This window comes from Castanea sativa, chromosome 1 (assembly GCF_040712315.1).
Source record: "Castanea sativa cultivar Marrone di Chiusa Pesio chromosome 1, ASM4071231v1".
Classification (NCBI taxonomy): domain Eukaryota; kingdom Viridiplantae; phylum Streptophyta; class Magnoliopsida; order Fagales; family Fagaceae; genus Castanea; species Castanea sativa.
Genome location: NC_134013.1, coordinates 8482498 through 8510425, shown reverse-complemented (window position 1 = coordinate 8510425; position 27928 = coordinate 8482498). Strand labels below are relative to the sequence as shown.

At 38.8% G+C, this 27928-nt stretch overlaps 1 protein-coding gene, 1 non-coding gene and 2 pseudogenes across 2 annotated transcripts; 3 read left to right on the top strand and 1 right to left on the bottom strand.

Annotated features, from left to right (window-relative positions):
- The first annotated feature begins 212 nt into the window (after positions 1 to 212).
- LOC142643856 (scarecrow-like protein 9) lies at positions 213 to 8621 on the top strand (annotated as a pseudogene).
- A 1134-nt stretch (positions 8622 to 9755) lies between these two features.
- On the top strand, positions 9756 to 11655 carry LOC142622009 (uncharacterized; annotated as a pseudogene).
- TRNAE-UUC (transfer RNA glutamic acid (anticodon UUC)) lies at positions 9779 to 9852 on the top strand. Its single transcript has one exon. It is a non-coding gene; the product is annotated as a tRNA-Glu (tRNA).
- Positions 11656 to 13374: 1719 nt separating the features above from the next.
- LOC142640261 (deoxyuridine 5'-triphosphate nucleotidohydrolase) lies at positions 13375 to 14962 on the bottom strand. Its single transcript, XM_075814336.1, has 3 exons — positions 14127 to 14962; positions 13935 to 14026; positions 13375 to 13808 (listed from the first exon to the last, which is right to left on the bottom strand). Exons 1-3 carry the CDS (start codon positions 14471 to 14473, stop codon positions 13564 to 13566), a joined length of 684 nt encoding a protein of 227 aa, XP_075670451.1. The 5' UTR covers positions 14474 to 14962; the 3' UTR covers positions 13375 to 13563.
- Between the last annotated feature and the right edge of the window lie 12966 nt (positions 14963 to 27928).

Genomic DNA, 27928 nt, shown 5'->3' with positions numbered 1-27928 from the left:
AGCCAAAAAAATGGTCCACGAGAGCAACCATAATCTAGCTTACCAAAAAAGCCAAATAAAAAAGATCCTAAACATATATCTTCCTATTTTGCTCTTAAACCTCTATAGTTGGGGGGGTAGCTAAGCTTTTTATGTTAAAGAGGATATATTCATGAATTCATGTAATGGCACCTAGAAAAATAGGCTGATGACTTCAGGCTGCCTCTATATTTATGTCAAAAGTATCTCCACACTCCGTGGTCTCTCCTGACCATCCATTTCCTCATTTTCCTCCTACTGCTCCCCCTCCCCCTCCTTTTCCTCTTATGGGCATTACTACCATTATTTTCACATATGTTGTGATCTGCTACCTAGTCGTCGATTGCGTTGGTCAAGCAGAAGGTATCAATGGCATACCCTCTGGCACAGAAGACAATTCTTCAGGTCTTTCCAACCAGGAGTTAGAAAAACTCCCATGTTTTCACTTTGACTATGATGAAGGCAAAACATCGACTTGCGCTGTTCGGTTAGATGGTTTTCTGATAGGGGAAAGTTGTAGGATCTTTCCTGCTTGCAACAATGTGTATCATGCTAGTGTATAGTATATTTTGGTTCTTGTAATTCATTTTAAAGATAATCTGTGGCTCTTTTGGTTCTAGAGAATGTTTGAAATTTGAGTGATGCTATTTTTCTTTTAATATAAAACTGTCAAATATTTCTAGTTGAACTTTAATTCTCAGTCAAAAAACGTGTGTTAGGAGGAATAGTCTCATCACTGAGTGGTCTTGTCTAGTAACTCTAGTGTCTGGCCACTTGCATGTTTTGAAAAAAAAAAAAAAAATTTTAAAAAAGGTGCCTTATGGGTTACAGTATTGCCACTTGCGTTTTTGGAAAAAATATATATTAAAAAAAATAATTAAAAAGAAAAAATGAAAAGAAGAAGATGCCATATGGGTTAGTTAATCTAAGACCCCATATGGCATCTTTGCCGTGCACCATTTGCAGCTAGGGTAAGTTCCGATGTTGTCTAGTTAAATTCATTAGTATATGTTGATACACCTCATTTGAAGCCAGCTTGAAACAGACATCTTGTTGCCTAAGATCATGAAATATACTGTGAAGAGTTCAGGGAAAAAAATCATTCAATATAGGATATTGAAAATAATAGATATATCATACTAACGTCATTCACCTAGTGCTATAAGACTCTCAACAGGGATAAAGTCCTTTATCTTTTTCTTTTCATCTCCAAACCAGTGTTCAAAATAAACACATCTTGTCCCCTAGCTACTAACTAGTTGATTTAAACTGACAGGAAAAGCAATTTTCATCTTCATTTTTTTTTTCTTTTATTTTTTAAAGTAAGCCAGAAAAGGAACAACAGAGTTATGTAATCAGCCTTACACAGACAGCTAAGATGGGAAGTTCATGCAGAAGCTTCTATGCTACAAATTGAACTGCTTCACCGACCTTCTGGACTCTAAAGACTGCTACCAATTTCAACCTAGCTACTAGATACCCATATCCAATCATGCTCTTGTCTAGTATCCTGAATGAAAATGCAATAAAAATATAAGAGTAGCATCTAGGCTTAATACAATCCACTCTCTCGTAGCTTCAATGGAAATGGACATAATAGCATTCATGTGACCTTCGTACTCAAGACAAAATGTTTCGGGGTAAGGATTTAATATCCCTTCAACTTGATCACTTGGGCTTCAAAGATTCGTGATCAATATTAATGTGGAATATAAAAAAGGAACATTTTTTAATAAATTAATTTGATCACTTTGATTAGAAGTATAACATACAACTGGTAGAAATTTAAGGTGATATAGGAATTACTGAAATTGGTGGAGTCAGACAGAGCATTTTCCCTGTGTAATTTTGAGTAACATAAGATTGGAATGGGAGCAGGGGTGGCCACCTACAAGGTTAGTTATTCTGACCATGACTAGGTTTTTGCTGTCATCAGTCATGTTATAATTCTATTGTGATTGTTGTGTACATATGTATTTGAATACATCAATACATATAGAAATATACATAAATGTAAATTGTATACAAGTCAGTGAAAATTGGAAGTAGCATACTTTTAAGTCTGAAGGCCGATGTTAGCTTCCAGCCACAAAGAACATTCAATGGATTCCCTACTGAATTAAAGAGAATGCGTGGTCATTTATAATTAAAATGAACAATAACAACATCATACTCCATGGATTCCCTGTCAAAATAGCTACGGGATTTCCCCATAGACAAGATATCCGCACATGTCTACATGGAGTGTAGTTCATAGGGACAGGGTACACCATGTCGCGTCGAGGAGCTTCACAACGTGGGCGAACTTTCACAAATGTCTTTGGCTGGTAAAAAGAATTTTTTTTATAAATCAATACATGATACAGCATCAAGGCACATAATTTAGCCCTCAAATCTATATTCTATATATATCTAAAAGTTGAGATGTAGAATTTAATGTTGTTGTATTCATGTTGAGCCACCTTATCAGACGTATCATACTTTTTTTTTTTTTCCTTTATGATTTTTCTATTTTATTTTATATAAAATAATTAAATATAGTTAATGAACAAACCTTAATGCACTTCATTATTATTCAACATATTACTATTCATTTGTTTTAAATGCAAATATTGACTATTCAGCTACCCAAATTGATTTCAACTTTTCATTTTCTTCTTTCTAATTTCAAATAATTGTTAAAATTGAATAATTTATTATCATTTAGTGGATATATGCATATGTTTACTATTCATTACAAATGTTACTATTATTTGATGCAAATGTTTAACTATATTCAACTATCCAAATTGATTTTAACTTTTCGTTTTCTTCTTTATAATTTCAAGTAATTGAATATTTAAACTTTTTATCTTCCTATTCTAAAGAAAAAAAAAAACTCTTCTTCTCTTCCTCCAACTTTTCCCCTCCCTCTTTGCCTCTTTATCTCCCTATTATTTACTTTACTTAAACTTTCTTCATCATTTCTTCTTTCTTATATTTTAACTCTTCTTCTCTCCATCTTATTTTGTATAAATTTGATATCATTTATTCGATTCAATCCATATTTTTTTCCACGCAAAAGCTATGAGTACTCTCTCTCTCTCTCTCTCTCTCTTGCTTGATTTTTGTTATTTCTTATAACTCTAATTTAGGTTGATGGTTTATTTATTTAATTTTTTTGTATTGTATTATTTAAATTTCCTATCACAAATCACTCTTATAGCTTTGGTTAAATTTTGGTTTGGGTTAATATGTAGTTTTTTTATTAAATAGAAATTTGAGTTTATATCAAACAAAATATACATGGCTACGAATTTGAATGTGCCTACCAATGGACTTCCACTGAACAGAGATGTATTCACGATATTTGTAGCTTCATAAACTTCTTTGGTAAAGTGAATTTGAGAAAAAGAAAAGGGTAGGCAAAGGATGTATGGTCTTTCTTAATCTCCTATATCTTGAAGAAAGTGAAGGGCCTATTAGTCTCCATTCTACTAGAATTTTGTATAGAAAGCCTTTTGTTATAAGTTCCTTGACTTTTTGTTATTTTTGTAATCGCTCTATAGTCTATATTGTGACAAAAAGTGAATAAATTTTTTTATTTGTAGAGTATCAAAAAAGTAAAAAATATTCAGGACAGTAATTTTGTATTGTTGCATCCCATGTGTTTTGGTAAAATTTCTGTTAGAAATCTTATATGTTTTTCTCAAATCTATTTGTTATTTTTATTTTGGTCATTTTATTACAAATAATTAGCATCTCCACCATCAAAATTTTAGTTAATCTGAATTTTCTTGGTAAGTTTTTACTTTGTTTAGTTGATCATCTTTACTAAAAATGCCAAAAAGAGAATAAGATAAAATATAATTTACTTTATAGCATCACTATGCTATTAATATTTTTATGTATAGATACTTAAGGAAATTTTTCTTTTTGCATTTTATTTTATTTTATATTTTCACTTTATAATATATGATTTGTTGATAATGATCTATTGCATAGTTATCTTTATTTACTTTTTTCACTTGGTTTAAATTGTGAGGAAGAAAGAGACATGGATCTGTGTTTTTGAGAAAAATATATCTTTAAAAGTTAAATCGTGTACACCTGTATAGTAATACAAAGTATACATAGTTACAACTTGGTCAAATAGTTCTCACACTATCAATTATTTTTTTAAATAAAATTATTGCATTGTGTTTTCAGACATATCTCACTATATATAATACCTGACTACAAAATATATTTTGTTACACTACAAAATTTTAATTTAAAACATAATTTCAAATAACACATTGAATTTTCAATAATATACAATCTAATATATTTAATTCAATAATTATCCAATAAAAATAATCATATCATATTTTCCAGCACATAGCGTGGGTCTGCGACTAATTCATATAACATTAAAATTTGGTACCAAAGAAATTTCAAAAACAGCGATAGAGAAATTCTAAGAAACGAGGACACTTCAAAACTCTTGGCATGTCTGCGCCAAGGAACACTTCTGCATGCATGTCCACATTATGTTGGGAGAAAAAAAAATTTATTGGAAAATAATTCCTTTAATTTTAGATATTTTTTTTAAGATTTTGTTAGTTGTAATTTATGTTGAAAACTTATAAATAAATATAAAATAGCCTATAATATATATATATATATATATATATATATATATATATATATATGATTTTAATTAATTAACTATGGAATCCCTATAGTTACCTATCCTAACTTTTCAAGAGTTAGCTTGTTGCCGTGTTTCATGCCATGTCATGTTAGTGTCCACATTTCATAGGAGAAAATGAAGTATTCCAATTTCTTTTTCTTTCTAATGTAAAGAATGTATCCTCAACTTCTCAATTCAATATAAATATGAAAAATGTATTAAGTCAATCCTATTCAAAACAATGATAGTAAAATGAAATGAATGTACTCTCAAGTTCTCGTTTTGAATGTAAATTATGAAATAATTATTTTTTAAAGAATCAAGCACAGAAGCTCCAACCTTAGTAATTGTGTTAAAGAAATGAAGCTAAAAAAAAACAAAAGTGAATGAATTGAATTTGAAACTACACTATTGTTCCCTTAAGGGACCAATTGCACACACAGGACAAGCCAACAGCAATTTCCCATTCGAGTACAGACTTATTGTAAATCCGAATATGCGATAATAAACAAGGTTCCTACAAGAACAACAAAATTGATTTGCAAATATGCAAAGTGTGTGAGTGAATGAAAGAGAGATGAGAGAGAGAGAAAAAGGTTTGTCGAGTTCGAGTAAGATCCACATGAGGACTATGATTTTAGTGATGCAGTTCTCAAGTACATCAACCAGAAGCTTATGGAAGAAGAGATGGAAGAGAAGGACTACATGCTTCAGGGGTCTGAAGTACTCGAGGCTGCTGAAAAATCATTATATGAGCTTCTTGGAGAGAAGTATCCACCTTCTCCTGATAATGTTCAGCCTTATTATGTGGATCAAAACCATGAAAGCTCTGATGAATATTATGCTTTAAATCACAATGACTCTATTGTAGTACTAGCAATAACAACTTCATGATTCATGGCTGGGATTGTGATTTGGTTCAGTATGAATCCTCAAATATTGCTCTTCAGACCACGTCTGAGCCATCTTATAGCTTGTTGGAAGGCACTAGTAATATTCCTGAAACACTTTATGACAGTGAGTTTATTTTGCAATTTAAGAGAGCGTTTGAGGAAGCGAGTAAGTTTCTTCCAAATGGCAACGGTCTTGTTATTGATTGGGAGAGTAATGCATTTCTTGTCAAAGAGCAGAAGGAGGAAAGTAAGAATACCTTTTGTAAGGCTGAGAAGAAAGATGGGAATCTGTACTCCCTGGATGGTTTGACGGCAAAAAATAACCCTCATTCTGAGGATGTGAATTTAGAAGAAGGGAGGAGTAGCAAGCAGTCAGCAACTTCTACCGAATCTACTGTGAGTCCGGAAATGTTTGATATGGTTTTGCCACACTGAAGAAGATGACTCTGTTCTTTGTGAAGCTGTGCTGAATGAGAAAAGCAAGAAAGTACTGCCAAATGATCAGTCCAAAAGGTAAGGGCCAATCAGAGGAAGACTGGAGGTAAAAGGGGTGTGGTGGATTTGAGAACTCTTTTGACACTTTGTGCAGCTGTTGCAGCAGATGATCAGAGTGTGGGGAATGAACACGAAATTCTCAAACCTGTGAGAAACAAAGATTAGAAAAAACACACGTCAAAAAAAAATTATCACACGTATAAGACAGTATTTACGTAATTTGGCAATTTGCCTACGACCACGAAGTTACAGGAATTTTACTATTATCAAAAAAAAAATACAAACTGCGGCTACAGTTTTTTACTCTCTCAAAACAACACCAAGAACCCTAATCATCAAAACAGCGTTTTTCTATATCCTGCGCACATAATATAAAACCACACAATATTATTCAGGTCGGGTTGGGTCGTCAACTGGATCAAACACAACTAGGCTCCACAAAGCCTAACACAGAGGACAGCCACTGAGCGACTGAAGCAGATCAAACAGCATGCTTCTCCTGTAGGGGATGGGATGTAGAGAATGGCTCACTATTTTGCCAATGGTCTTCAGGCACGCATTGCTGGCTCTGGTACTCAGATTTACAAAGTCATTATGACTAGGCGAACGTCAGCTGCTGATGTACTGAAAGCTTACCATCTGTTTTATACTACATTTCCATTTTTTAAGGTTCTCAATTTCTTCTCAAGTAAGACAATTATGAATTTAGTTGAGAACGAAACGACTCTCCACATTGTTGATTTTGGTATTCCTTATGGTTTTCAATGGCCTTCCTCATACAACAGCTCACCGCAAGGCCTGGTGGACCTCCTAAGCTTCGGATTACTGGGATTGACTTTGCAGAACCAGGTTTCCGACCAGCACAGAGGGTTGAGGAGACAGGGCCTCGCTTGGAAAACTATGCGGAGACTTCCATGTTCCATTTGAGTTCAATGGAATGGCACAAAAGTGGGACACCATTCAAATTGAAGATCTCAAACTTGACAATAATGAGGTGCTTGTTGTGAATTTTATGTATTGGCTCAAATACCTATTTTATGAGACTGCGGTGGTAGAGAGTCCAAGAAATGTTGTCTTGAACCTGATCAGGAAGATGCATCCGCATGTTTTCATACAGGAGGTTGTGAATGCAGCCCATGGTGTACCCTTCTTTACTTCAAGATTTCGACAGGCTCTTTTCCACTTCTCTACTTTATTTGAAATGCTTGACACCTACTTGTGCCGTGATAATCTAGAGAGGATGCTTCTTGAGAATGAGTCATATGGGCCGCAGGCAATGAATGTCATAGCTTGTGAGGGCTCAGTAATGGCGGAGCCAGGATTTTAGTTTAGAGGGAGCAAAATTGAAAGACTAGATTGAAAGTAAAATTAATCTAAATATTACTAATCAATATAAATAACAAAATAGATAAACAATTATATACTAATGTAAGTGTCGTACAAGACCAAATATAATATAAACTTTAATTTATATTTGCATACCTAGTTGAATTTACTCAATTGGAAGATTTGCAAAATATACCTTGATACAAGTTCGTTTAGAATTTGATTTGAAAATCATTATTTTGATCAGGCTTTGTCATAAGCTCAATTGCTTACAAGTACACACTTTATATAATTAAAATAAATAAAATCACTTTATAGTTAATAACAATCGAATTAAGAGATTAACTTAAAGACATAGAAGTTAAACATGTGATTTGATTCCTTAAAATATCAATGTAAAAGTGTTAAGGATATAGAAATATACCTGCGAAGTAGTACTTTCTTGGCCTTGAATACTCTTAAAAAGTTATGTAAAATTCAACATTTCTTTCTCTATTCTTTTAAGTAAGAACTAAGAAGTTAAAATTTTAGTCTATAGCAAAAATAAAGTGTTTGAAACTGTGAAAAAGTTAAGATAGAAGAGAAAACAATTAGGAGGCTAGAGTTTTAGTTTGATATAAAAGGTCTTAAATATTATTTTATATTATTACGATGATGTGGATACCCTAATTCAAAGGAAACAATTGTGCGACAAAGCCACCAGGGGAAAAAAAAATTGCAGTTGCTTAAGAACATGCGCCAGGATAAAAAAGGAATATGGTTTTTAAGTGGGACCCAAAAAACATTGTTTTGTTTAAAAAGACAAATAAACCTATGGAACGTTTGTGTTATTTCTAATGGAACCTCTATATGGAAAAAGACAAAATAGTGTTATTTGTTCTCTGAATGTGGAATGTTTGAGGTCAAAATGGCAGGTATTGTAAATTGCAATACTATATAGGATTTTTTTGGGGAGGTCAGGGGGGGCAACTGCCCCCTCTCAACCCCTCTGCCTCCGCCCCTGGGGCTCAGAGAGGATTGAGAGGCCAGAGACATGCAAACAGTGGCTGCTTCGGAATGTGAGGGCTGGATTTAGGCAACTTCCTTTGAATCAGGAGATGATGAACACTGCAAAGGACAGGCTGAAATCACGCTACCACAAGGATTTTGTTATTGATGAAGATAGCCAGTGCCTGCTACAGGGCTGGAAGGGACGAAATTTTTTTGTACTCTCTTTTTGGAGGCCTGATTGTTGAGTGCATGTTCATTGTTGTTCAACTAAGGCCACATTCAAATCTAGGTCATTTTAGATTTAACGTCCATTGTGCTAAATTTGTCTTAAACCCATGCCAATTCATCATATACATAATCATTAAAAAAAAACCCCCAAAAAAATGAATTAGATGATCAAAAAATATTACCATCCAAACACTAATGCTCATAATTGTGTTTATAAATGTGCAACATGTCCAGAGGCAGACAAAATTTTTCATCAGTTGAGGTAACATGGTGTGTTTGCTACTAATAATAGTTAGTGTTAGTAATAGATTTATGTGAAAGTAATGTTTCAATTACAACTTATCACACACACTAGTAATTTTGAATACAATTATGAAACATTTTGTGTCTCTTAGCATTACTCACAAACCACATAATTGGTGTACTTTGGATTTGAATTAAATCATCGTACTAATATGTCAAATCGATAACGGTAAAATCCTTGTTTTTTCACCACTATTAGAAGAAGAAGAATATCACAACCTTATCAATCAGATGGAGGGATAAGATATATATGTGAGAAGCGTCATGAACCTTTGCAAACAGTAGAGAGACAGATCATGCCACCAACTCATTTTACATAACAAAAATGTAAAAGTTACATATACATGGCTAGGACACCAAAGTCCTTGTTTTTGTAATTATTTTATTTTATTTCTCATGTTCATAATCTACTATGCAATCCTTTCTTATCTTGTTTTAGTTTCTCTTCTTTCATACTACTACTTTGGCTATATGTATATACAGTTGTATTCTTTTGTAAAGAGGCAACTAATGCAATAATAAAATCCCTTTCACATTTCCATAGTCTTTTATATTCTCCTTGTGTTGTAATTGGTATCATAACCTCCTCCTACTTATCTAAAAATAAAAAATAAATCTTTCTACTTTTGAGAATTTTGTTTTGTAAATAAGTGTGAAATTGTCTATCTTGTCTAAATCCAAATTAAAACAAGTGTGGGTTTTATTTTATTTTTTGAGAAGCCGTGTGGGTTTTATTTTATATGCAGTTTGAATAAAAGGACATTAAAAAAGCCAGTTAAGTATACCGTTTATAACAAGGTTGAACTATGTGACTCAACAAACACTTTTCATCACCTCTTAATTGATGATGTGAAGTCACGGTACCAACTAATCCATTGTAGTCCAGCCCGGTTAGGATACCTGGCTTTCACCCAGGCGACCCGGGTTCAAATCCCGGCAATGGAAAATTCCTCAAACTGCGAAACCCTTAAACCTGGTGGGATTGTTTTGAGCATTGATCTCAAGGTTTTGTTTTCATTTATTTATTCTTCAATATTCATTAATTCTTTAGTTGTTTCTGATGGGTAAAGGAAATTGAAAGAAATGATTATGATTGTGATTTTGATTTTGATTTTGATTTTGTGAAATAATGGTATATCAACAGAAGGTGAAGGTTCCTCCTTGACTCGTCACTGTGATGCAAGGGTTAAAACTGTATGTGCTGATGTCATGAAGTTGCCTAAACACCGAGTTAGGGCTCACTCTCCTCAGGTATATTCTAAATGTATTTTAATTTGACATATTATCTGATTTTTCATTGATTTTTTGAGCTATTTTCTTTTGGGGGTATCTGAGGTCCATAACACCCTTTGCCATTCTCACACTGCCAAGAAAGAAGTAAACCTTAACAGTGGTCCTAGCTTTTATTGAGGAGGGTGTTACTTAGGTTCATTACTTGCTTCCTGGTTCAACCTTTTCGATGTCCCTTGTTTGAAACCATCCCTCCCTGCATTTGCTCTTGTTTTTATTAGTTCCATAATCTATTGGATCCTTATGTTTCCCGTCAAAGGGCTAGTAGATAAAGATGGAATGGATGTGCTTTCTATAGATGATTTCTTTGTAAATTCAATTTTTATTTACCCAAAGCAGAATGGCTTAATTAATTCAACGGTTCATCACCTTGGGTCACTATATTTGAAAGCTTAATTACTTTGCAGCGTGGTCTAGTTGTTGATTCCTTGACACAACGAATGCTAGGTTTTTTTCTGCTTCTTGCTTAAATACAGGTTGACCCTTAACCTTGTTTGCCTTATTATGTTTGAACCTTTGAAACAAAAACACTTCAGAGATGAGTGTTCATCTTATCTTAAGATTTAGATAGACTGGGATCTTTATGTATATAATCTAACTTGATAGATCTTAGTTTCTCTCAAGGCAAACCATTTTGGGGGTCTCTCTCTTTCACTAGTGTAGGGATACAGATATGATTTTGTTTTCCTACTGTGCAGCAGAAACGGTTTTCTGTGATTCTCTCGGATGTCGGATATGTGTCCATTGGTTTCTGGAATCACAACTAGGGATGCAGCTTTATCAGTTGAGTTGGGAATGCAAGCACTTGATTTGGCTGCTGGTAGAGCAACATTACATTCTCTTGCTGATAACGTTCAGAAGGAAAAAGAGATGGACGGTTCAGCTTCTGAATTAGAGAATGAGGGTTTACCGCTAACAGGGGGCCATCTTGTCATAAAGCTTTTCAAGAGTGAAGATGTGAAAGGTTGGATTGTATTTTACAAACGCAGTATCTACTCTATCTAGTTCTTTTCTAGCTGAAAGGTTGGATATAATTCTTGCTTTCTTTCTGGCTTTTGCCTTCACAAAATTCAGCCAGATATGCAAACCACTGTTTAGAAAAGCATCATGGTTGAGGCCAAAAGCCACAAGATCTTCATCCAGAGAGATTTACCTGATATGTCAAGGGTTGCAGCAAGGACAAAGATAATTTGTTCCATATAATTGGCTTCTTGTGCCAGACTCAGGCCCCAGAAATCAACAATAGTTGGGCTAAACAGTTTACAGGGAAAAACACAATGAGGCCATGACTATTGCCAATGTAGGAAAATATTCAATTCTTTGCAACCTGCAATGTATTTTATGAGCTTCATTTTTTATTTTTACTTGCTGTGTACTCTAGGATGTAGTTAGCTTGGTGTTTGTATTTTCAAGTTGGAAACTGAAATTTCATTAAATGATAAACAAGTCATTGTGACCTGTTCAAGAATCGTTTCTTCTTGTTGTGTGCAGTCGTTCAAGCCTTCTATTGGCTTCTATGAGTATCACATACACAAAAGCTAATATAGAAATTACTAAAAGCTTTGATTGCACAGATAATAATAAAATGACGTTAGGCTAGAGAGAGAGAGAGTACAAATTATCTAGTGTTATATTGATGTCCAAGTATTATAATCGAGGAAACACTTTACAGATTCAAAACTTTATATAGCAGAAGGGGAAAAAAAAAAAAAATAGAATACATCATTGCCAATCTCTCAGCATATCTCAGCTGCTTACAAATAAATTACAGTTTCATATACAGTATAATCTAGCCCTTTCCTTTCCATCTTCATAACCAAAACATATTCACATGTGCAAAGAATATCATCGAATTTGGGTTCGCCCAAGAGAACAAAGACCTGTATCTCTCACTGATGTCTGAAAACACAATAGGAAACAAGAGCAGTGAATTCAAAAGAGATAGCAAAGTGCAGTTTGATTATTATCAAATATGGTCTGCAATGGTCATGCTTACCGGTGTTTTCATGGATGGGAAGACATTCCAAAACCAGAGGGTTTCATCACCTGCACCAGTAACTATAGTCTGCAGGAGGCAATTCAGTTCAAATTAAAAAATTTGTATATGCACTATAATATATATTTGCATCTATGTTTGGTGTTGCCAATCAAGTTCACCTGCTATGAAAAATGCTTTAAAGGAAATGATGAAGTACCTGACCATCTGGTGACATTGCAAGGTAAACCCCTTAGAGTTGCAACCTAATTAACTCTTCTGAGTTACATCATTAGATAGCATCCTATAATGCCACTAGAAAACATAAAACATAGAATTGTTTAACTGGTGAGCATCGTTAACAGGGATATGAAATGTGCTATTAGAATATATTTTAAACTCTTGAGGCTTTCCAGGGTACTTCTCATGTGAACCTGATGCAAGATACAGAGTGCCACTTCCCTTTAGGACAACAAAAACTTCTTTGCAAATGTTTGAAGCCATACCTTGCATTAGATAATGCAGGAAAACAGATGTGTGATATCTTTACCTTGCCTTTTAATTGTAACAACCACAAATTCAAATTCATTGAAGAAAAAACTTCATTAACAAAATGCGTTAAGCAGATCAGTTTCACAATCTCAACAATGGAACCTAGATGTACAATTTATCTGGAGAAACCTCATCAACCAATTCATCTAAAGAAACCTCGGTTCATGGTTTCATATACCTTACAGATTTACATCTTATCAAAGAAAAGAAAAACAACATCTCGAAAAACTATAGGACACCCTAAACAGACTAAATTTCAAATATAAAGATTGTATTGCAGAAAATTAAATATTACAGAATGTAGCCAGTGATCATAACTCCACAACAAGTCAATCACAAAAAAAAAAGTCACTGCTCAACGACTGAGATGAAGCCTCCGTTTGCTACTATTTTAACTAACTCTTATCTTTTACTTTCAGCAATAAATTTTTAGTTTCAACAACAGATGCGGTATCTAAACATTCCCGAAATGCTTGCAAAAATAAAGGAAGTTATGAGTCACCTACTGCTCAAGCTCAACAACTAAGAAACCGTATTAGTAGGCACATGGCCCATGTTTCAACTTTATTATGCTCATCTGTGCTCTGCTGTTCAATAGCATACCACGAATTGTATGTATACATCACAAGAAAGCTTAACAAACACACTAATTTACAGAATAAAGCTTCTTAAATTCCATTGAAAATATCATTAAGCAATATCAGTACAACTTGCTCTCTAACCGTTCGACAAATTTACTCACAGATGACAACATCAAACAAGTCATTGATCCTAAATCTAATCCCTAAGAAAACGAAAGCAGGAGTAATGGCACCGTTGCTAATAGCAAAGCAGCTCGCTCATACGCCAGTAGACCCGAACCCACCCTCGCCTCTAACCGTGGAGTCCAAATCCTCAACCTCGATCACATCAGGCGTCATGATCTTCTCAATAATCAACTGTGCAATCCTATCACCCACTTTCACCTCAAAATCAACATCCGAATGGTTAAACAGTATAACCCCAACTGGACCCCTGTAGTCAGCATCGATCACACCCGCACCCACATCGATCGAGTGCTTCCACGTCAATCCAGACCTTGGCGCTACATAATCACAAACACCCATTTCATCAAAACCCCAAACAATACTAACTCACACCTTCAGCACTTTGTAAATCATTGAAAAAAAACGACACACGAGAGAGAGAGAGGGGGAGAGAGAGAAATTACCAACACGAGCGTAAGTTCCTTCAGGGATTGCAATGCTCAGATCGGTTGGAACCAAAGCTTTTCCTCTTGCTGGTACCTTAGTCTCCGTTGCACTGCACAAATCATAAAAACCCCCCCATAAACAATTTTTTTTTCTTTTTTGGATGAAGAAAAATTGAAATACACTGTTGTGGATTATATGAATAAATGTACCTGGAGAGATCGTAGCCAGCAGAGAGAGGAGAGCCTCTAGAAGGCAAAACAGCTTTCTCAGAAAGCTTTTTCACTCTGAGTAGTGAAATGGGGTCCTTCGAGATTTCAGCAGCGACGCCGTTTTGGCCAACCTTCGGGATCTTCAGCGATGGTTCTTTGATTTCGGGGCTGTGGTTTTGAAGATCTGGCTGAGCCATGGTGAGGATAATAGAGAACGATCTGTTGCGAAATGGGTATTTGCAAAAGCTGAGTTTTAGGGACCGAGCAAAATATGTGTCGGGTTTAAATAGAGGGTTTACCACCAAAAATAGAGTTTCGCGGGTTTTGGCGCCAAGCTTTCCCGCCATTTGCTTGTAGCGTCCGTACTGGGTTTGGTTCGGCTTTTTGGTATAAATATATTAGAAGCTGCGTTTTCACTTTTCAGCCCCAAATACTGTTGGAAACTTTCTCTCATATCCTATAATACCCTTACAATTTTCTCAAAAACCCAAATTTACCCTTTTGCCTAACCACAAAACATAACCCATTCTCAGAAAATCACCGTGTTGTTGCTGCACCTTGCCGTCACATGTATCTTCTGCATTTTTGCCCAGTACATTTTCTTCACAAAGCAACTTCAAGTGAGCTTGTGAGATCCACTGATACTAGCGGTGACAAGTTGTTGACGAGGAACTGAGAGTGAGTAAGAACCAAAGAGAAGCTTTACTAGTTTGGGTTAGACGAAACAAATGGGAAAGCACAAATAAAAGAAAAACTAAAATGAAGATGAAAGATAAAGGCGAAGAAGGTGAAACCGTGAAAGTAAAGGAGAGGAGCCATGGAGGAGTCAGGAAGATACATACGTGTGTCCCTGTGTGGAGGAGAAAAAAGGAAAAAAAATAAAGATAATTCTAGTTGGTGTTAAACTTTTATACCTTTATTATGGTTGAGAAAATAAAGTTAATGGGAAAAAATAAAATAAAGAATAAAAAACAAAAAGGTTTTCGGTAAAGGAGTGTTTTCTAAATGCTAAATTTTTAGCATTTAACCCACAAAATATAGGAAAACAACCTACACCAAATGTCTCAAGTGCTAAAAAATTATCTTAGTATTTGTGGTCTTATTATGATTATTTTAAAAATTATTATTATGATTAACAAGGTGAAACAATAAAGATATGTTTGGTAACTGTTTTTCTATTTATTTTTTGTTTTTAAAAACAATTTTCTATTTTTGAGACTAAAAAATTTGTTTGACAAGCTAAAAATAGACTAAAAACAAAAATTGTTTTCAAAACTCAATTTGTGAAGGAAACTAAAAACATGCAAAAGGTTGTTTTCAATTTTTAATTTTCAAAAATTAATAAAAACACGCATTTAATTTAATAAATATGTCTCATTTAATGAGTTAACATTAAAATACAAATCCTAATAACAAAATATTTTAGTATTTTCTATTTGTTTTCTTCAAAAAACTATTGTTTTAATTTCAACTAACCAAACATGTTTTTGATTTCAAAAATACAAGAAAATTGTTTTTTCTTTATATTTTTAAAAACAAGTTTTTGAAAATAGAAAACAAAAATTGTTACCAAACATAACCTAAGTATGAAGGAAATTATCTTTATTTATATATATATATATATATATATATATATATATATATATATTGTCCATTTTGGTAATTTACACCTCAAACCGAAATTTGAAAAGTATTAACCAAATATTTTGCTTTTTCAAAATGCACTTTTTAACAACCTTTATCAAACACTCTACTTTTTAAAAAGACTCAATTCCAAACACTACTTTTTAAAAACACCACTTTTTCAACTAAAAAAAAACAATTATAAAAAGTTGAACTAAACTCACCCTTAGCTATGTCCAATTGACCTGCACTCTTCTCATTCTAATGAAATTTGCTACATTACATTACTCAATTATTTTTCGTATAATGCATTACATATTAGCCTGCTGCTTATATGGGCTTTGTTTTATTTCATAAAAAATAAAATAAAAATATAAGCTTTCTTTTAATATATATATATATATATATATATATATATATAGCATGATAGCCCATTTTTATCTCAGAAATCCTGGACCCGGACCTTTTTGTCACCAAGGTGAACTGAGCCCCGGCTTGTTGTTGTGTGATTAAATTCATGACTATTCAGAAAATTAATACTAATATTATTATTAATAATAAAAATATATAGTCAACAATGATACCGTAATACCACCATGGCACATGATAACTTGATATTTCGGTTAATATTATTCATTCCTCGTAGCATACATAAATGTATGTCAAAATCAATATCATCATGAATATTATTTATTATTCAATTCATCGAATCATTCATTGTGTGTTTCTAAAATAATACCTAATAAATAAATATGAACAATTTACTTATGATCTTTTTTTTTTTGGAATGATTTACTTATGAATTTGAAGCTTCTCCTTATGTCACCGTGAAATAAACTACACTGCACGCCCATATCAAGCATTAAACCTTCAACATAATGCGGAGTGCAATGGTTAATGCATTTTGTGTTGCAAGTTGTGCATTTAGATCTTGTGTGTTATTATGCTTTTCTTTTCTTTTTTTGTGTGTGCATGTTATGTTATTATGCATTTTAACCAAATGCGTGTTCGAAAAGTTTTTCAAAGCACTTTATTATGTATGCATTTAGATACTGCTTATTTTGCTAAAAATTAAAAATAATAAAAAATTATTTTTCGGTTACCGTTCACTTTTAAAATTACTGTTCATAAGCCTAGGTACACTGTTTATGTCCCATGAATAGTGCACCAAGCGCTGAAATTTTATTTTATTTTAAAAAAAAAGCCAAAAATGCGTCTGCATTTTCACGCAGACGCAATATGTATGTTTTAAGATCTCAGAATGAGACACCATCTCAATGTCTCAAATCTTATTTATCTAATCTTATTATATGCATTTTGCCTGCCATTATCGTGTCGTCGACAAGTAGAGTGTTAACTGTTGTAATTGAACTCCAACTTGGTGAATGCCAAACTTCAAATCTAAACCAAGTGTGAATAGAACCCAAAAAAAGGAAGTTTACAAATTTAATAAGATCAAAATCAAACAGTACGTTTTAAATCACTTTTTTTTTTAGAAACAAACACAGGTGCACAAAAAAGAGGGAAATGAGTTCTAAAATAAAGGTACACTACAACTCACTCAAAAGCTATAGTAAAATTGAAAGGGAGTGGAACAAATTATACTACTATCTTAGATTCATATATGATTACTGTAAGTGCACAATTGCACCTGGACCCAAAGACAATTACGGGCTCAGGCCCAATGAGCCTTAAACAATGAAATTTGTAGAGTGTGGGTTTGAAACCTAGGTTTGAAGTACTGAGAATTTGATAACAAGCTAGAAGTTACAAACACTTGTAAACAAAAGATAATTGTAAATAGGCCTCCTCGGACGTAAGCCGAGGACTACTTCTGTATTATTTCTATTTCTTACTTAAAAGTTACAATTCTTAGTTTATTTCTTTATTGCGGATCCCCCTTTCTCTTTGGCCTTCACCCCCCTTAAACACTTCCTTCCCTGATGCTTTATCCACGTGTTGCTCCAACTCTCCCTCCTAGATATTTCTTTTCTTAGTGCCTTTGAATAGTGACCGAAGTTCCTGTTCGGGGTCACTTCCCCATTAATGCGGCCGGGGAGGTAGGTGCGAGTCTTTAATGCGGAGGTGGCGGCCTTTGCTCTTGATATTTTCTTTAACATGGTGCATCTAGAAGGCTCAGGTTCTCCCCCTTTAACCATTAGTCTTTCCAGATTTGTTCTTTAATCTTTATAATGAAGCTTTAAGTTCTCTTGGGTTCTATGAGGAGAAGCTTACCCTCGGATGTGTCCTCGGATCCTCGGCGTATGGACCAACTCGCAGTACTAACAGATTCTTAGCTTAAGAGCAAGTCGGCCCTTCTTGCTACAGCCCAAAGGCCCATATGCCCACTTGGGTCTTTTTACTCCCCACAATAGCCCCTCAAAACTCTATTTTTCAGCATCCGAGGAGAAAAATGGGGTTTTGATCCAACGAGAACTTTCCCCACACGTTTTGTAAATAACCGCGCGTGTGAAGACCGTTTCGCGTTCCAGAGGATGCCACTTGGCGGTTCTATTTTCAAAAACGCGCACATTTATTCCTGTAAATTACACCTTGTCCCCCACGTTCAACGGTGAGATGAACATCCAACGGCCCTTGTTACTCCACGAAAATTTGGGCGGGACAAATGCAATTTCGAGGCTGCTTCCCGCACGTCGTGACGCTTCGGAAACCTGCGCCCTCATTTATTTCCTCAGAGGCTAATCCCATCAAAATATCAGAAATCACCTTTTGTCTGCAGAAATCCGTGGAAATTCGCACAACTTGAAATTTGTAAGTTCTTATTCTTTTTCCTTAACCCTTTCTCCTCGGATCCTGTCCTCGGCTCCCCTTCTAACTGTTCCCCCTCTTAGAACTTAGTCTTTCGTTTCTTTCTGATGGGAAAGTTTAAGTGTCTAGTAGATATCGCTGCTGGGATGGAAGGTTTTAGGGCCAAGTATTGCATTCCCAGCGACGTAGGTTTAAAATACTGCCCGGCGGAAGCCGTGGCCGGTTCTAGGAAAACCGGAGAGGTCATCATCCCAATGGTCGCCTTCGTAGAAGGTGGGATGACTCTCCCAATGAAACCCGTATCCAGGGAGTACCTCCGCAACCACCAGTTGTGTCCCGATCAATGCGCTCCCAACGTTTTTAGAGTTTTGGGTAGCGTCGACGCTCTAAACGAGCAGATAGGTCTCAACCTTACCTGGCACGACGTTGTTTTCATGTACGAGTGCCATAAACTTACCAATGTAGGTTATTACATCAAATCCCGTTCCAACGTAGTTAGGTTAATCTCCTGTTTGCCCAAGTCTAATAAAGGCATGAAGGATGACTACCTCATCGTCTCTGGCAACTGGCACGACGGCCCCCACTACCTTAGGATTTAACTTCCCACCTCATAACTCCCTCTAACGTCTATAAATGTGCATTTGCATTTACTTAAGCGTCTAACTTTAATTTATTGCATATCCTACGAATCTGACCGTGTTTGTTTATTTTGATTTCTTTTTTGCAGACAAGCAACTCGTGCGCCCACGTTTAAGCCATTGCAACGTTGCCGATTTGAATCGAGTGCTACGCTCCGAGGTGTTCGTCAGCGAAGACTTACAAGTTAGGGAGGCTCATTTGATACTAGGGTACAACCCTATCTCCTCGGATTTCCAGGAGATCGAGAACGCAATAATTGCGGGTGACCGAAGGCGCAGGAGGATTCACGTAGCCCGACCCCACTTCTTGGCTGACCACGACATTCTTGACGCCCCTCACACCGTTCTGTACCATCATCCTATTGCGGCAATTCCCCTCGCCACGCACTCTCAGGCAACAGTTATCCCAGAGGAGCAGGTGTCTTCGTCGAACACGTTGGACGAGGAGATAGACAGGTTCCAACTTGAGGACGTCCCACGACCTCGCGGAAGCCTGTTCGTTGTTCTTTCCGACAAGGAAGAAGAAGCACCCGAGGCCTCTGGGATCGCGGGTCTAGTGATAGCGCGTCCAAACGACAGCTCCTTTGAAGAAAAGATGGACGAGCTGAAGGACCTTATGACCGCGAGAGGCGCACGAGTGGCAAAGAAGGGAACGAGGGGGTCCCAAGTTCCCCCGGCTTTACCACCACCTCCTCCTCCTCCAGCCGACCCCAAGCCTCCGGCTGAAGATCCCAAGAAGAAAAGGAAGGCGGAGGCCGAGGGGGCTAGTGGTGAAAAACAAAAGAAGATAAAACAGCCCGCTCCGGCCCAGCAGCTGAAATTGGACAAGGGCAAAGGGCGCGCCCGCTCAGTTGAAAGCGGGGAGATCAGAGACGTGGTCGAGGTGCACCGAGCACCAGCTACCTGGTCTCCTGACTTGAGACTGGACGGCGCACCAATTCCCTGCCACTCCAGCATTAGGGCAGTCCAACAAGGCCACCCCCACCACTTGGCCGAGGTGTTGGAGCGTCCTCTTCTGCTGTCCAAGGACATGGAAACCTTGGAGAAGATGGGCCAGCCGCAGCTGTTCCTCTCGTTAAAAAGGGGTTTAGCTCTGGTAAGTTTCATCTTACACTTATACTCTAGATTCATTTGTAGACACTTTACCATTTTTAACCTCCTAACGTTTTTTGCAGTCCATCCAAGAAGTTTTCGCGGCCGAGAAGTTTGTGGAGGACTATCGGAAGCGAGCAAGGATGGAGCAAGAGCTAAGGCAGGAGACAGAAAAGTCCCTAGGCCAGGCCCTAGCAGAGAACGGGAAGATCACGTCGCAGCTGGCCGACTTGAAAAGAGAGAGAGATGGTGACAAGGCCAGCTTGAAGACGATGGAGACCCGAGGGGCAGCGTAAGCTCCTTCGCCAAAAGGACGACGAGCTCTCTCAAGCCCAACGAGTACGCTCTGACTTGGAGAAAGAGCTTACGCAAATGAAGGAGGAGGCTCGCAGCCATAAGCTCGCACTGGAGGCCGCGAAGAAGGCCAGCTATCAGGAGGGGGTAACTAGAACGCAAGAACAGTTGACAGAGGCTTTCGCGGCATTGTGCCGAGAGTACTGTCAATAGGTCTGGGGAGAGGCCATGAATGCATCAGGGGTTCCTCCAGCTTCCGAGCTGAGGAAGCCCGAGAACATCTGGCTTCCCCTAGACATACAGGAGATAGAAGACCCTCCTGTAGCAGCCTCTCCTGCCCTTCCTCCTATGATGCAAGAACTTGTTCCTGATCCTACAGAACCTGAAGGTTCCCATAAAGAGAAGGACAAGTGTGATGGCGCCGAGAAAGAGCAAGTTCAAGACATGGAGCCCCTTATCCCTTCAACAGACAAAGGGAAGCAAGTTTTGTCCACCTTTGAGCTGGAACTGAAGAGTACCGAGGCTGGCAGCAGCTCCCTCCAAGACCCCCCTGCACAAGCTTAAGGCCTAGGATAGAACTTTTTGTACTCCTCCCCTTTTTTTTGATGTATATGATTAATGAAGAACAGTTTTATTCAACTTTCATTCGTGTCGTATTTGTTTTACTTTATTCTTTTTGTGCTTGTCATGAAAGTTCTCACTAATAAATAGTTAAAGGAAGAACAGAATAAATAAGTCTAACTCCACCAATCAAACAACTATAACTTCAAAACAGCCGTATAACTTAGTTTGGACATTAATCAATGCCTTAGTTAAAAGACCCATATGATGTGAGGTATTGCTTTCAGTAGGATGTAGGGTCCGAGGACCATTCCTTACAAAAATTTGTTTAACACTTAAAAATGTGGAACTTGAGATCCAAATTAATGAATGGTGAGACACTGATTTCCATAAAATGTGTGATAATAATAAGAACAGCGACAAGACATTAAGAACAGTGACAAGATATTAAGAACAGTGACAAGGTTTGTGGTCCGAGGACTATATTTAACCAAGTTTCTGTTTGATTCTTAAGAACAGTAACTCCAAATGTTAATTTTCCCAAAATAGGAGGTCTAAGAACCCGGCATAACTAAGGTTCTGTTTAACAAATGACAAGATATCAATTTCCACAAGGTTTATGGTCCGAGGACTACACTTAACCAAGTTTCTGTTTGACTCTTAAAAATAGTAACTTCAAATGTTAAGTTTCCCAAAGTAGGAGGTCCGAGGACCCAGCATAACTAAGGTTCTGTTTAACAAATGACAAGATATCAATTTCCACAAGGTTTGTGGTCCGAGGACTACACTTAACCAAGTTTCTGTTTGACTCTTAAGAATAGTAACTGCAAGCCCCAGAGGTACTTATAACTTTGAAATGTTAACTAACAAAAGCACATTTTATTAATAATAATACCTTCGAAGGTTATTTACATTCCATGGGCGTGGTACAATTCTTTCATCTAGGTCAGCTAACCGATACGACCCTATGCTCGCTACTGAAACAATGCGATAGGGGCCTTCCCAGTTTGGTCCTAGCTTACCCCAAGCTGGATTCTTAGAAGTGCCCACAACATTTCTTAGCACAAGATCACCAGGTGCGAGCGGCCTTAGCTTCACGTAGGCATCATATCCCCGTTTTAGCTTTTGTTGATAATAAGCCATTTGGACCATAGCTGCCTCGCGTCGTTCCTCAAGTAAATCAAGACCTTTCTCCAAGAGTCCATTGTTATTCTCCGGGCTAAAAGAACTCGTCTTTAGGGTGGGAAAACTAGATTCCAGAGGTATAACCGCCTCGGCTCCATAAGTCATAGAGAATGGTGTTTCTCCCGTAGACCTGCGCGATGTAGTCCGATACGTCCACAGAACATGTGGGAGTTCTTCTACCCATGTGCCTTTCGCATCGTCCAACCTTTTCTTGAGCCCACTAACTATGACCTTGTTAACGGCCTTGGCTTGCCCATTTCCCTGAGGATAAGCTGGGGTGGAGTATCTATTTATGATGCCCATATCACCACAATATTTCCTAAAAGCCTTGCTATCAAATTGAACGCCATTGTCTGATATAAGCGTATGTGGTATTCCGAACCTAATGACGATATTTTTCCAAACAAACTTCTTGGAATCAACGTCTCTGATATTTGCTAAGGGCTCAGCCTCGACCCATTTAGTGAAGTAGTCCGTCCCTACGAGCAGCCATCTTTTGTTACCTGCTGCTCTCGGAAATGGCCCCACTATGTCCAATCCCCGTTGTGCGAAAGGCTTAGGACTGGAGAAAGGATTAAGAACCCCTCCAGGTTGATGAATATTAGGGGCCAACTTCTGGCATTGATCACATTTTCTAGCATAGTCCTGAGCCTCCCTCTGCATATTAGGCCACCAATAACCCTGAGTCAGGGCTCTATGGGCTAAGGACCTTCCCCCAGTGTGGCTTCCACAAATCCCTTCATGCAATTCTTCCAAAAGCGTTTCCGTTGATTCCGGGTGTACACACAACAAGTACGGTCCCAAGAAGGATCGTTTGTACAGTTTCTGATCCTCGGACAACCAAAAACGTGGCGCCTTTCGACGTACCTTATCCGCTTCAGACTTGTCCTTAGGAAGGATGTCGTTCTTAAGAAAAGATACGACCGGGTCCATCCAACCAGGTCCAGGCCTTATTAGATGGATGCGAGCCGCATTGATAGCGGTAAGAGTTGGCTCTAGCAAATCCTCTACAAGGATAATCCTGGGAAAACCCTGAGCCGAAGACGTTGCTAACGTAGCCAAAGAATCGACATGGGTGTTTCCACTCCTAGAAATGTGAGCTAAGACGAAGGAGTCAAATTTAGCCTGTTGACGCTTGACCTGAGCCAAATATTCTTGCATTCTTGGGCCCCTAGCCTCCATGGTCCCCGTGACCTAGCCGACCACTAACTGAGAGTCCGAGAACACATGGACTTCCCTTCCACCCATCCTATGTACCATGTTCATGCCCACCAAGACTGCTTCGTACTCAGCCTCATTATTAGTAGCTGAGAATGACAGTCTTAGAGATTTTTCGAAGACAATTCCCTCAGGGGATATCAGGACAAGTCCGACACCAGACCCTCTCTGATTAGCTACCCTATCCACATACATTTTCCAAGTCGAAGGCACTGCGGCTGTGATCACACCAACTGATTTTTCATCCATGTGTGCCTTTTTCAGAGTTTCTTCTAGCAATGGTTCGGTAAACTCTACCACTAAGTCAGCGAGGACCTGGCCCTTCACCGAGGTGCGGGGCCTGTATTTAACATCAAAGGCTCCCAAAATGGTTCCTCATTTTGCCACCCTGCCAGAGTAATCGGCACTGCGTAATACCGTCTTAAGAGGCAATTGGGTGAGAACCACCACAGTGTGAGACTGGAAATAATGAGGAAGCTTGCATGTGGCGTGAACTATGGCCAGAAGCGCTTTCTCCAAGAGCAGATAGCGCACCTCGGCCTCATTCAAAGACTTACTAATGTAGTAGACCGGTCTTTGCACCCCGCTTTCGTCCCTTATGAGGACCAGGCTGATCGCATGGACGGCCACTGCCAGATAAGCAAACAAAACCTCATCCGCCTCGGGGCGAGACAAAATGGGTGGCCGAGAAAGATATTACTTAAGCTGTTGGAAAGCTAACACGCAGTCCTCAGTCCATTGAAACCCTTTCCACTTGTTCAACAACTGGAAGAAAGGACGACACTGGTTAGCTGACCGAGATATAAATCTGTTCAATGCGGCAATCATTCCGGTCAATTTCTGGATTTCTTTTGGGTTCCAAGGCGGTTGCAAATCCTGAATAGCCTTAACCTGCGTTGGGTTTACCTCTATGCCTCTATGAGTAATCATGTATCCCAAGAACTTTCCAGACCCCACGCCAAAAGAGCACTTTGAGGCGTTAAGGCGCAACTTGTACTTTCTTAGCACCTGAAAGGTTTCGGCCAGATCTTTCACATGTGAGGGTATTGTTTTACTCTTCACCACCATATCATCCACATATACCTCAATGGTCTTCCCTAGTTTCTGTTCAAACATTCTGGTCATCATTCTTTGGTAGGTAGCCCCAGCATTCTTCAACCTGAATGGCATGACCTTATAGTGGTAGTTCCCTATTGGAGTAATGAAAGCAGTCTTCTCCTGATCCTCCAATGCTAATGGAATCTGATGGTAACCCTGGAAGGCATCCAAAAAACTCATACGAGGATGTCCGACAGTGGCATCCACCAGTTGATCAATACGCGGCATTGAAAACGAATCCTTGGGGCAGGCCTTGTTCAAATCCATAAAGTCCACACATACTCTCCACGTCCCATTCTTCTTTTTAACCACAACCGTATGCGCCAACCACTCGGGGTAGAAAACTTCTTTAATAGCCCCGACCCTCTTGAGTTTGAGCACCTCTTCCTTCCCAGCCTCGGAATGTTCTTTGGAAGAACGCCGAGGTGGATGCCTTCTCGAAACAATGGCAGGGTTGACGTTTAAACGATGACAAATGAAGCTCGGATCTACACTTGGAGCCTCATAAGGATCCCATGCAAAAACAACGATATTGTCTTTCAGAAATTTCAACAACTCCATCTTCTCCTGGTGCGACAAGCGTATGCCGACTTGGAAGAACCTCTCTGGATCATCGGCTATCAAAAACTTCTCTAACTCCTCACAATGGGCCTCCTCTCCTGTCACCACTACAGGTGCATCAGGAGCTGTTAATTGCTATAAGTCTTTGGTGATCAAAGCCGAAGACTCGGCTTCCGTCTGGTGCAGCACTGCAGCCGATATGCACTGCCTGGCCACCGATTGACTGCCGAGGATCTCTTTAACGTATTCCCCTGAGGGGAACTTGACCTTAACATGTAAGGTAGAGGAGACTGCTCCCAGGGCGTGCAGCCATGGGCTGGCGAGGATAGCTGTATATGGGGAGTACGCGTCAACCACAATGAAATCCACCTCAACCGTTTCTGAACCAGATTGAACGGGTAGGCGAATCTGTCCCTTCGGCACAACGGCTCTTCCTTCAAAACTTATGAGTGGTGAATCATAAGGAGTGAGATCCTCCAACTTCAATCTTAGCCCCTTAAATAAATCAGGGTACATGATATCTACACCGCTGCCCTGATCAATAATCACCCTCTTTACATCATAATTCCCTATCCTAAGAGTAACTACAAGAGCATCGTCATGGGGTTGGATAGTCCCCACCTTATCCTCCTCTAAAAATCCCAAGACGGGTAAATTCAGCTTCAACCTCTTCGGCCTGCAGCCTGACTCCTCGGCCTGAGGATGTGAAACTGCCATCACCCTGGTGGGACCCGAGCCGGTCCTGCCAGGCGCAGCAAAAATAACATTAATTGTTCCTAACGCCGGCCGAGATGAATTGTTCCTCTGATTGTTTGAGCCGGATTGACTGCCCTGCCGATTGGGTTGACACAGGTGCTGCTTCAGTTTTCCTTCACTGACAAGCTGCTCCAAGTGGTTCCAAAGGGTCCAACAGTTCTCGGTAGTGTGGCCCACATCCTGATGGTACTGGCAAAAGAGGTTCTGATTCCTCTTCGCAAGGTCTCCTGCCATCTTACTAGGCCACTTGAAGAAGGGCTCCTTACGAACTTTCTCCAGCAATTGGTGTACTGGTTCTCGGAACACAGTGTTCACGGCCTGATTTGCTGCCGAGCCGGATCGACCGATGTAATCTCTCCTCGGCTTGTTGTTGTGGTATCTGTCCGACCTGAAATCCCTTCTCTCCTGCGGGATAACCTTCTCCTTACCCTTCCTCTACTCTTTTGTACTCGTCAATACGATCCATGAGGCGACGTATGCTACGGACGGGCTTTTTGGTCAAAGACTTTCTCAAGTCGTGATCAGTAGGAAGACCTACCTTAAAGGTATTGAGCGCCACCTCATCAAAGTCACCATCTATTTCATTAAACATTTCCCAATACCGGTTGAAATATGCTTTCAACGTCTCCCCTTCCCTCATGGTCATGGATAGCAGCGAGTCCAATGGCCGAGGTACTCTGCTACACGTAATGAACCGCGAAGCGAATGCTCTAGTGAGCTCCCCAAACGAACCTATAGACCCCGATTTAAGGTCGTTGAACCACCTCATAGCAACAGGTCCCAAGCTAGAGGGGAAAACTTTACATATCAGAGTCTCGTTATGAGAGTGCACTGCCATCCTCTGGTTAAAGTGACTCACGTGCTCCACCGGATCAGTCCGGCCATTGTAGATGGTAAAGGTAGGCTGGATGAATCTCCTGGGAAGCTTCCCTTTCTCAATCCTCCTTGAAAATGGAGATTCAGAAAGTTGGTGCAACGCCCGACTCATAGCATCGTTCCCTAAGCCCCTAGAAGGAAGCTTCTTGCGTCTGCGAGCTGGCTGGTCGTCCTCCTCACAAGAGGACATTGCGCTGGGGGGTAAGCATGACCTTGAGCTGTAACTACCTCCCCGGACTTCCTCTGAAGAAGGATTAAATGAGGACGGTGAAGACTTACGTCTGGCGTGGCGCAGCTTTATTTTCAAACTACCAATCTCCTTCTGTATGGCTTTAGCACCATCCTCGTGGGTGGTGCTACCCCCGCCCTGAGTATGGCTAGCCCTGGGGTATTCTGTATGGACACTTCCCTCACGATCCCTTTGACGCTCAAGACGCTCGAAATGATCCTCCGGTTGTGATCCCTGTGATTTTGCATGGTGAGAACCTAGGCCTACCATCGTATCCCAACTCCTTTTTGACTAGATTCCCACAGACGGTGCCAATTGTAAGTGCACAATTGCACCTGGACCCAAAGACAATCACGGGCTCAGGCCCAATGAGCCTTAAACAATGAAATTTATAGAGTGTGGGCTTGAAATCTAGATTAGAAGTACTGAGAACTTGATAACAGGCTAAAAGTTACAAACACTTGTAAATAATGAACGATAATTGCAAATAGACCTCCTCGGACGTGAGCCGAGGACTACTTCTGTATTATTTCTCTTTCTTTCTTAAAGGTTACAATTCTTCTTTTCTTTCTTTGTTTCTTGGACCCCCCCCCCTTTTTCTTTGGCGTTCATCCCCCTTAAATACTTCTTTTCCTAATACTTTATCCACGTGTTACTCCAACTCTCCCCCCCTCCTAGATATTTCTTTTCTTAGTGCCTTTGAATAGTGACCAGAAGTTTCAGTTCTACTGTTCAGGGGTCACTTCCCCATTAATGCGGCCAGGGAGGTAGGTGCAGAGTCTTTAATATGGAGGTGGCAGCCTTTGCTTTTGGTATTTTTCTAACACCGGTGTTCCTCGAAGGTTCAGGGTTTCCCCCCTTTAACCAACAGTCTTTCCGGAATATTGCCTTGACCTTCATAG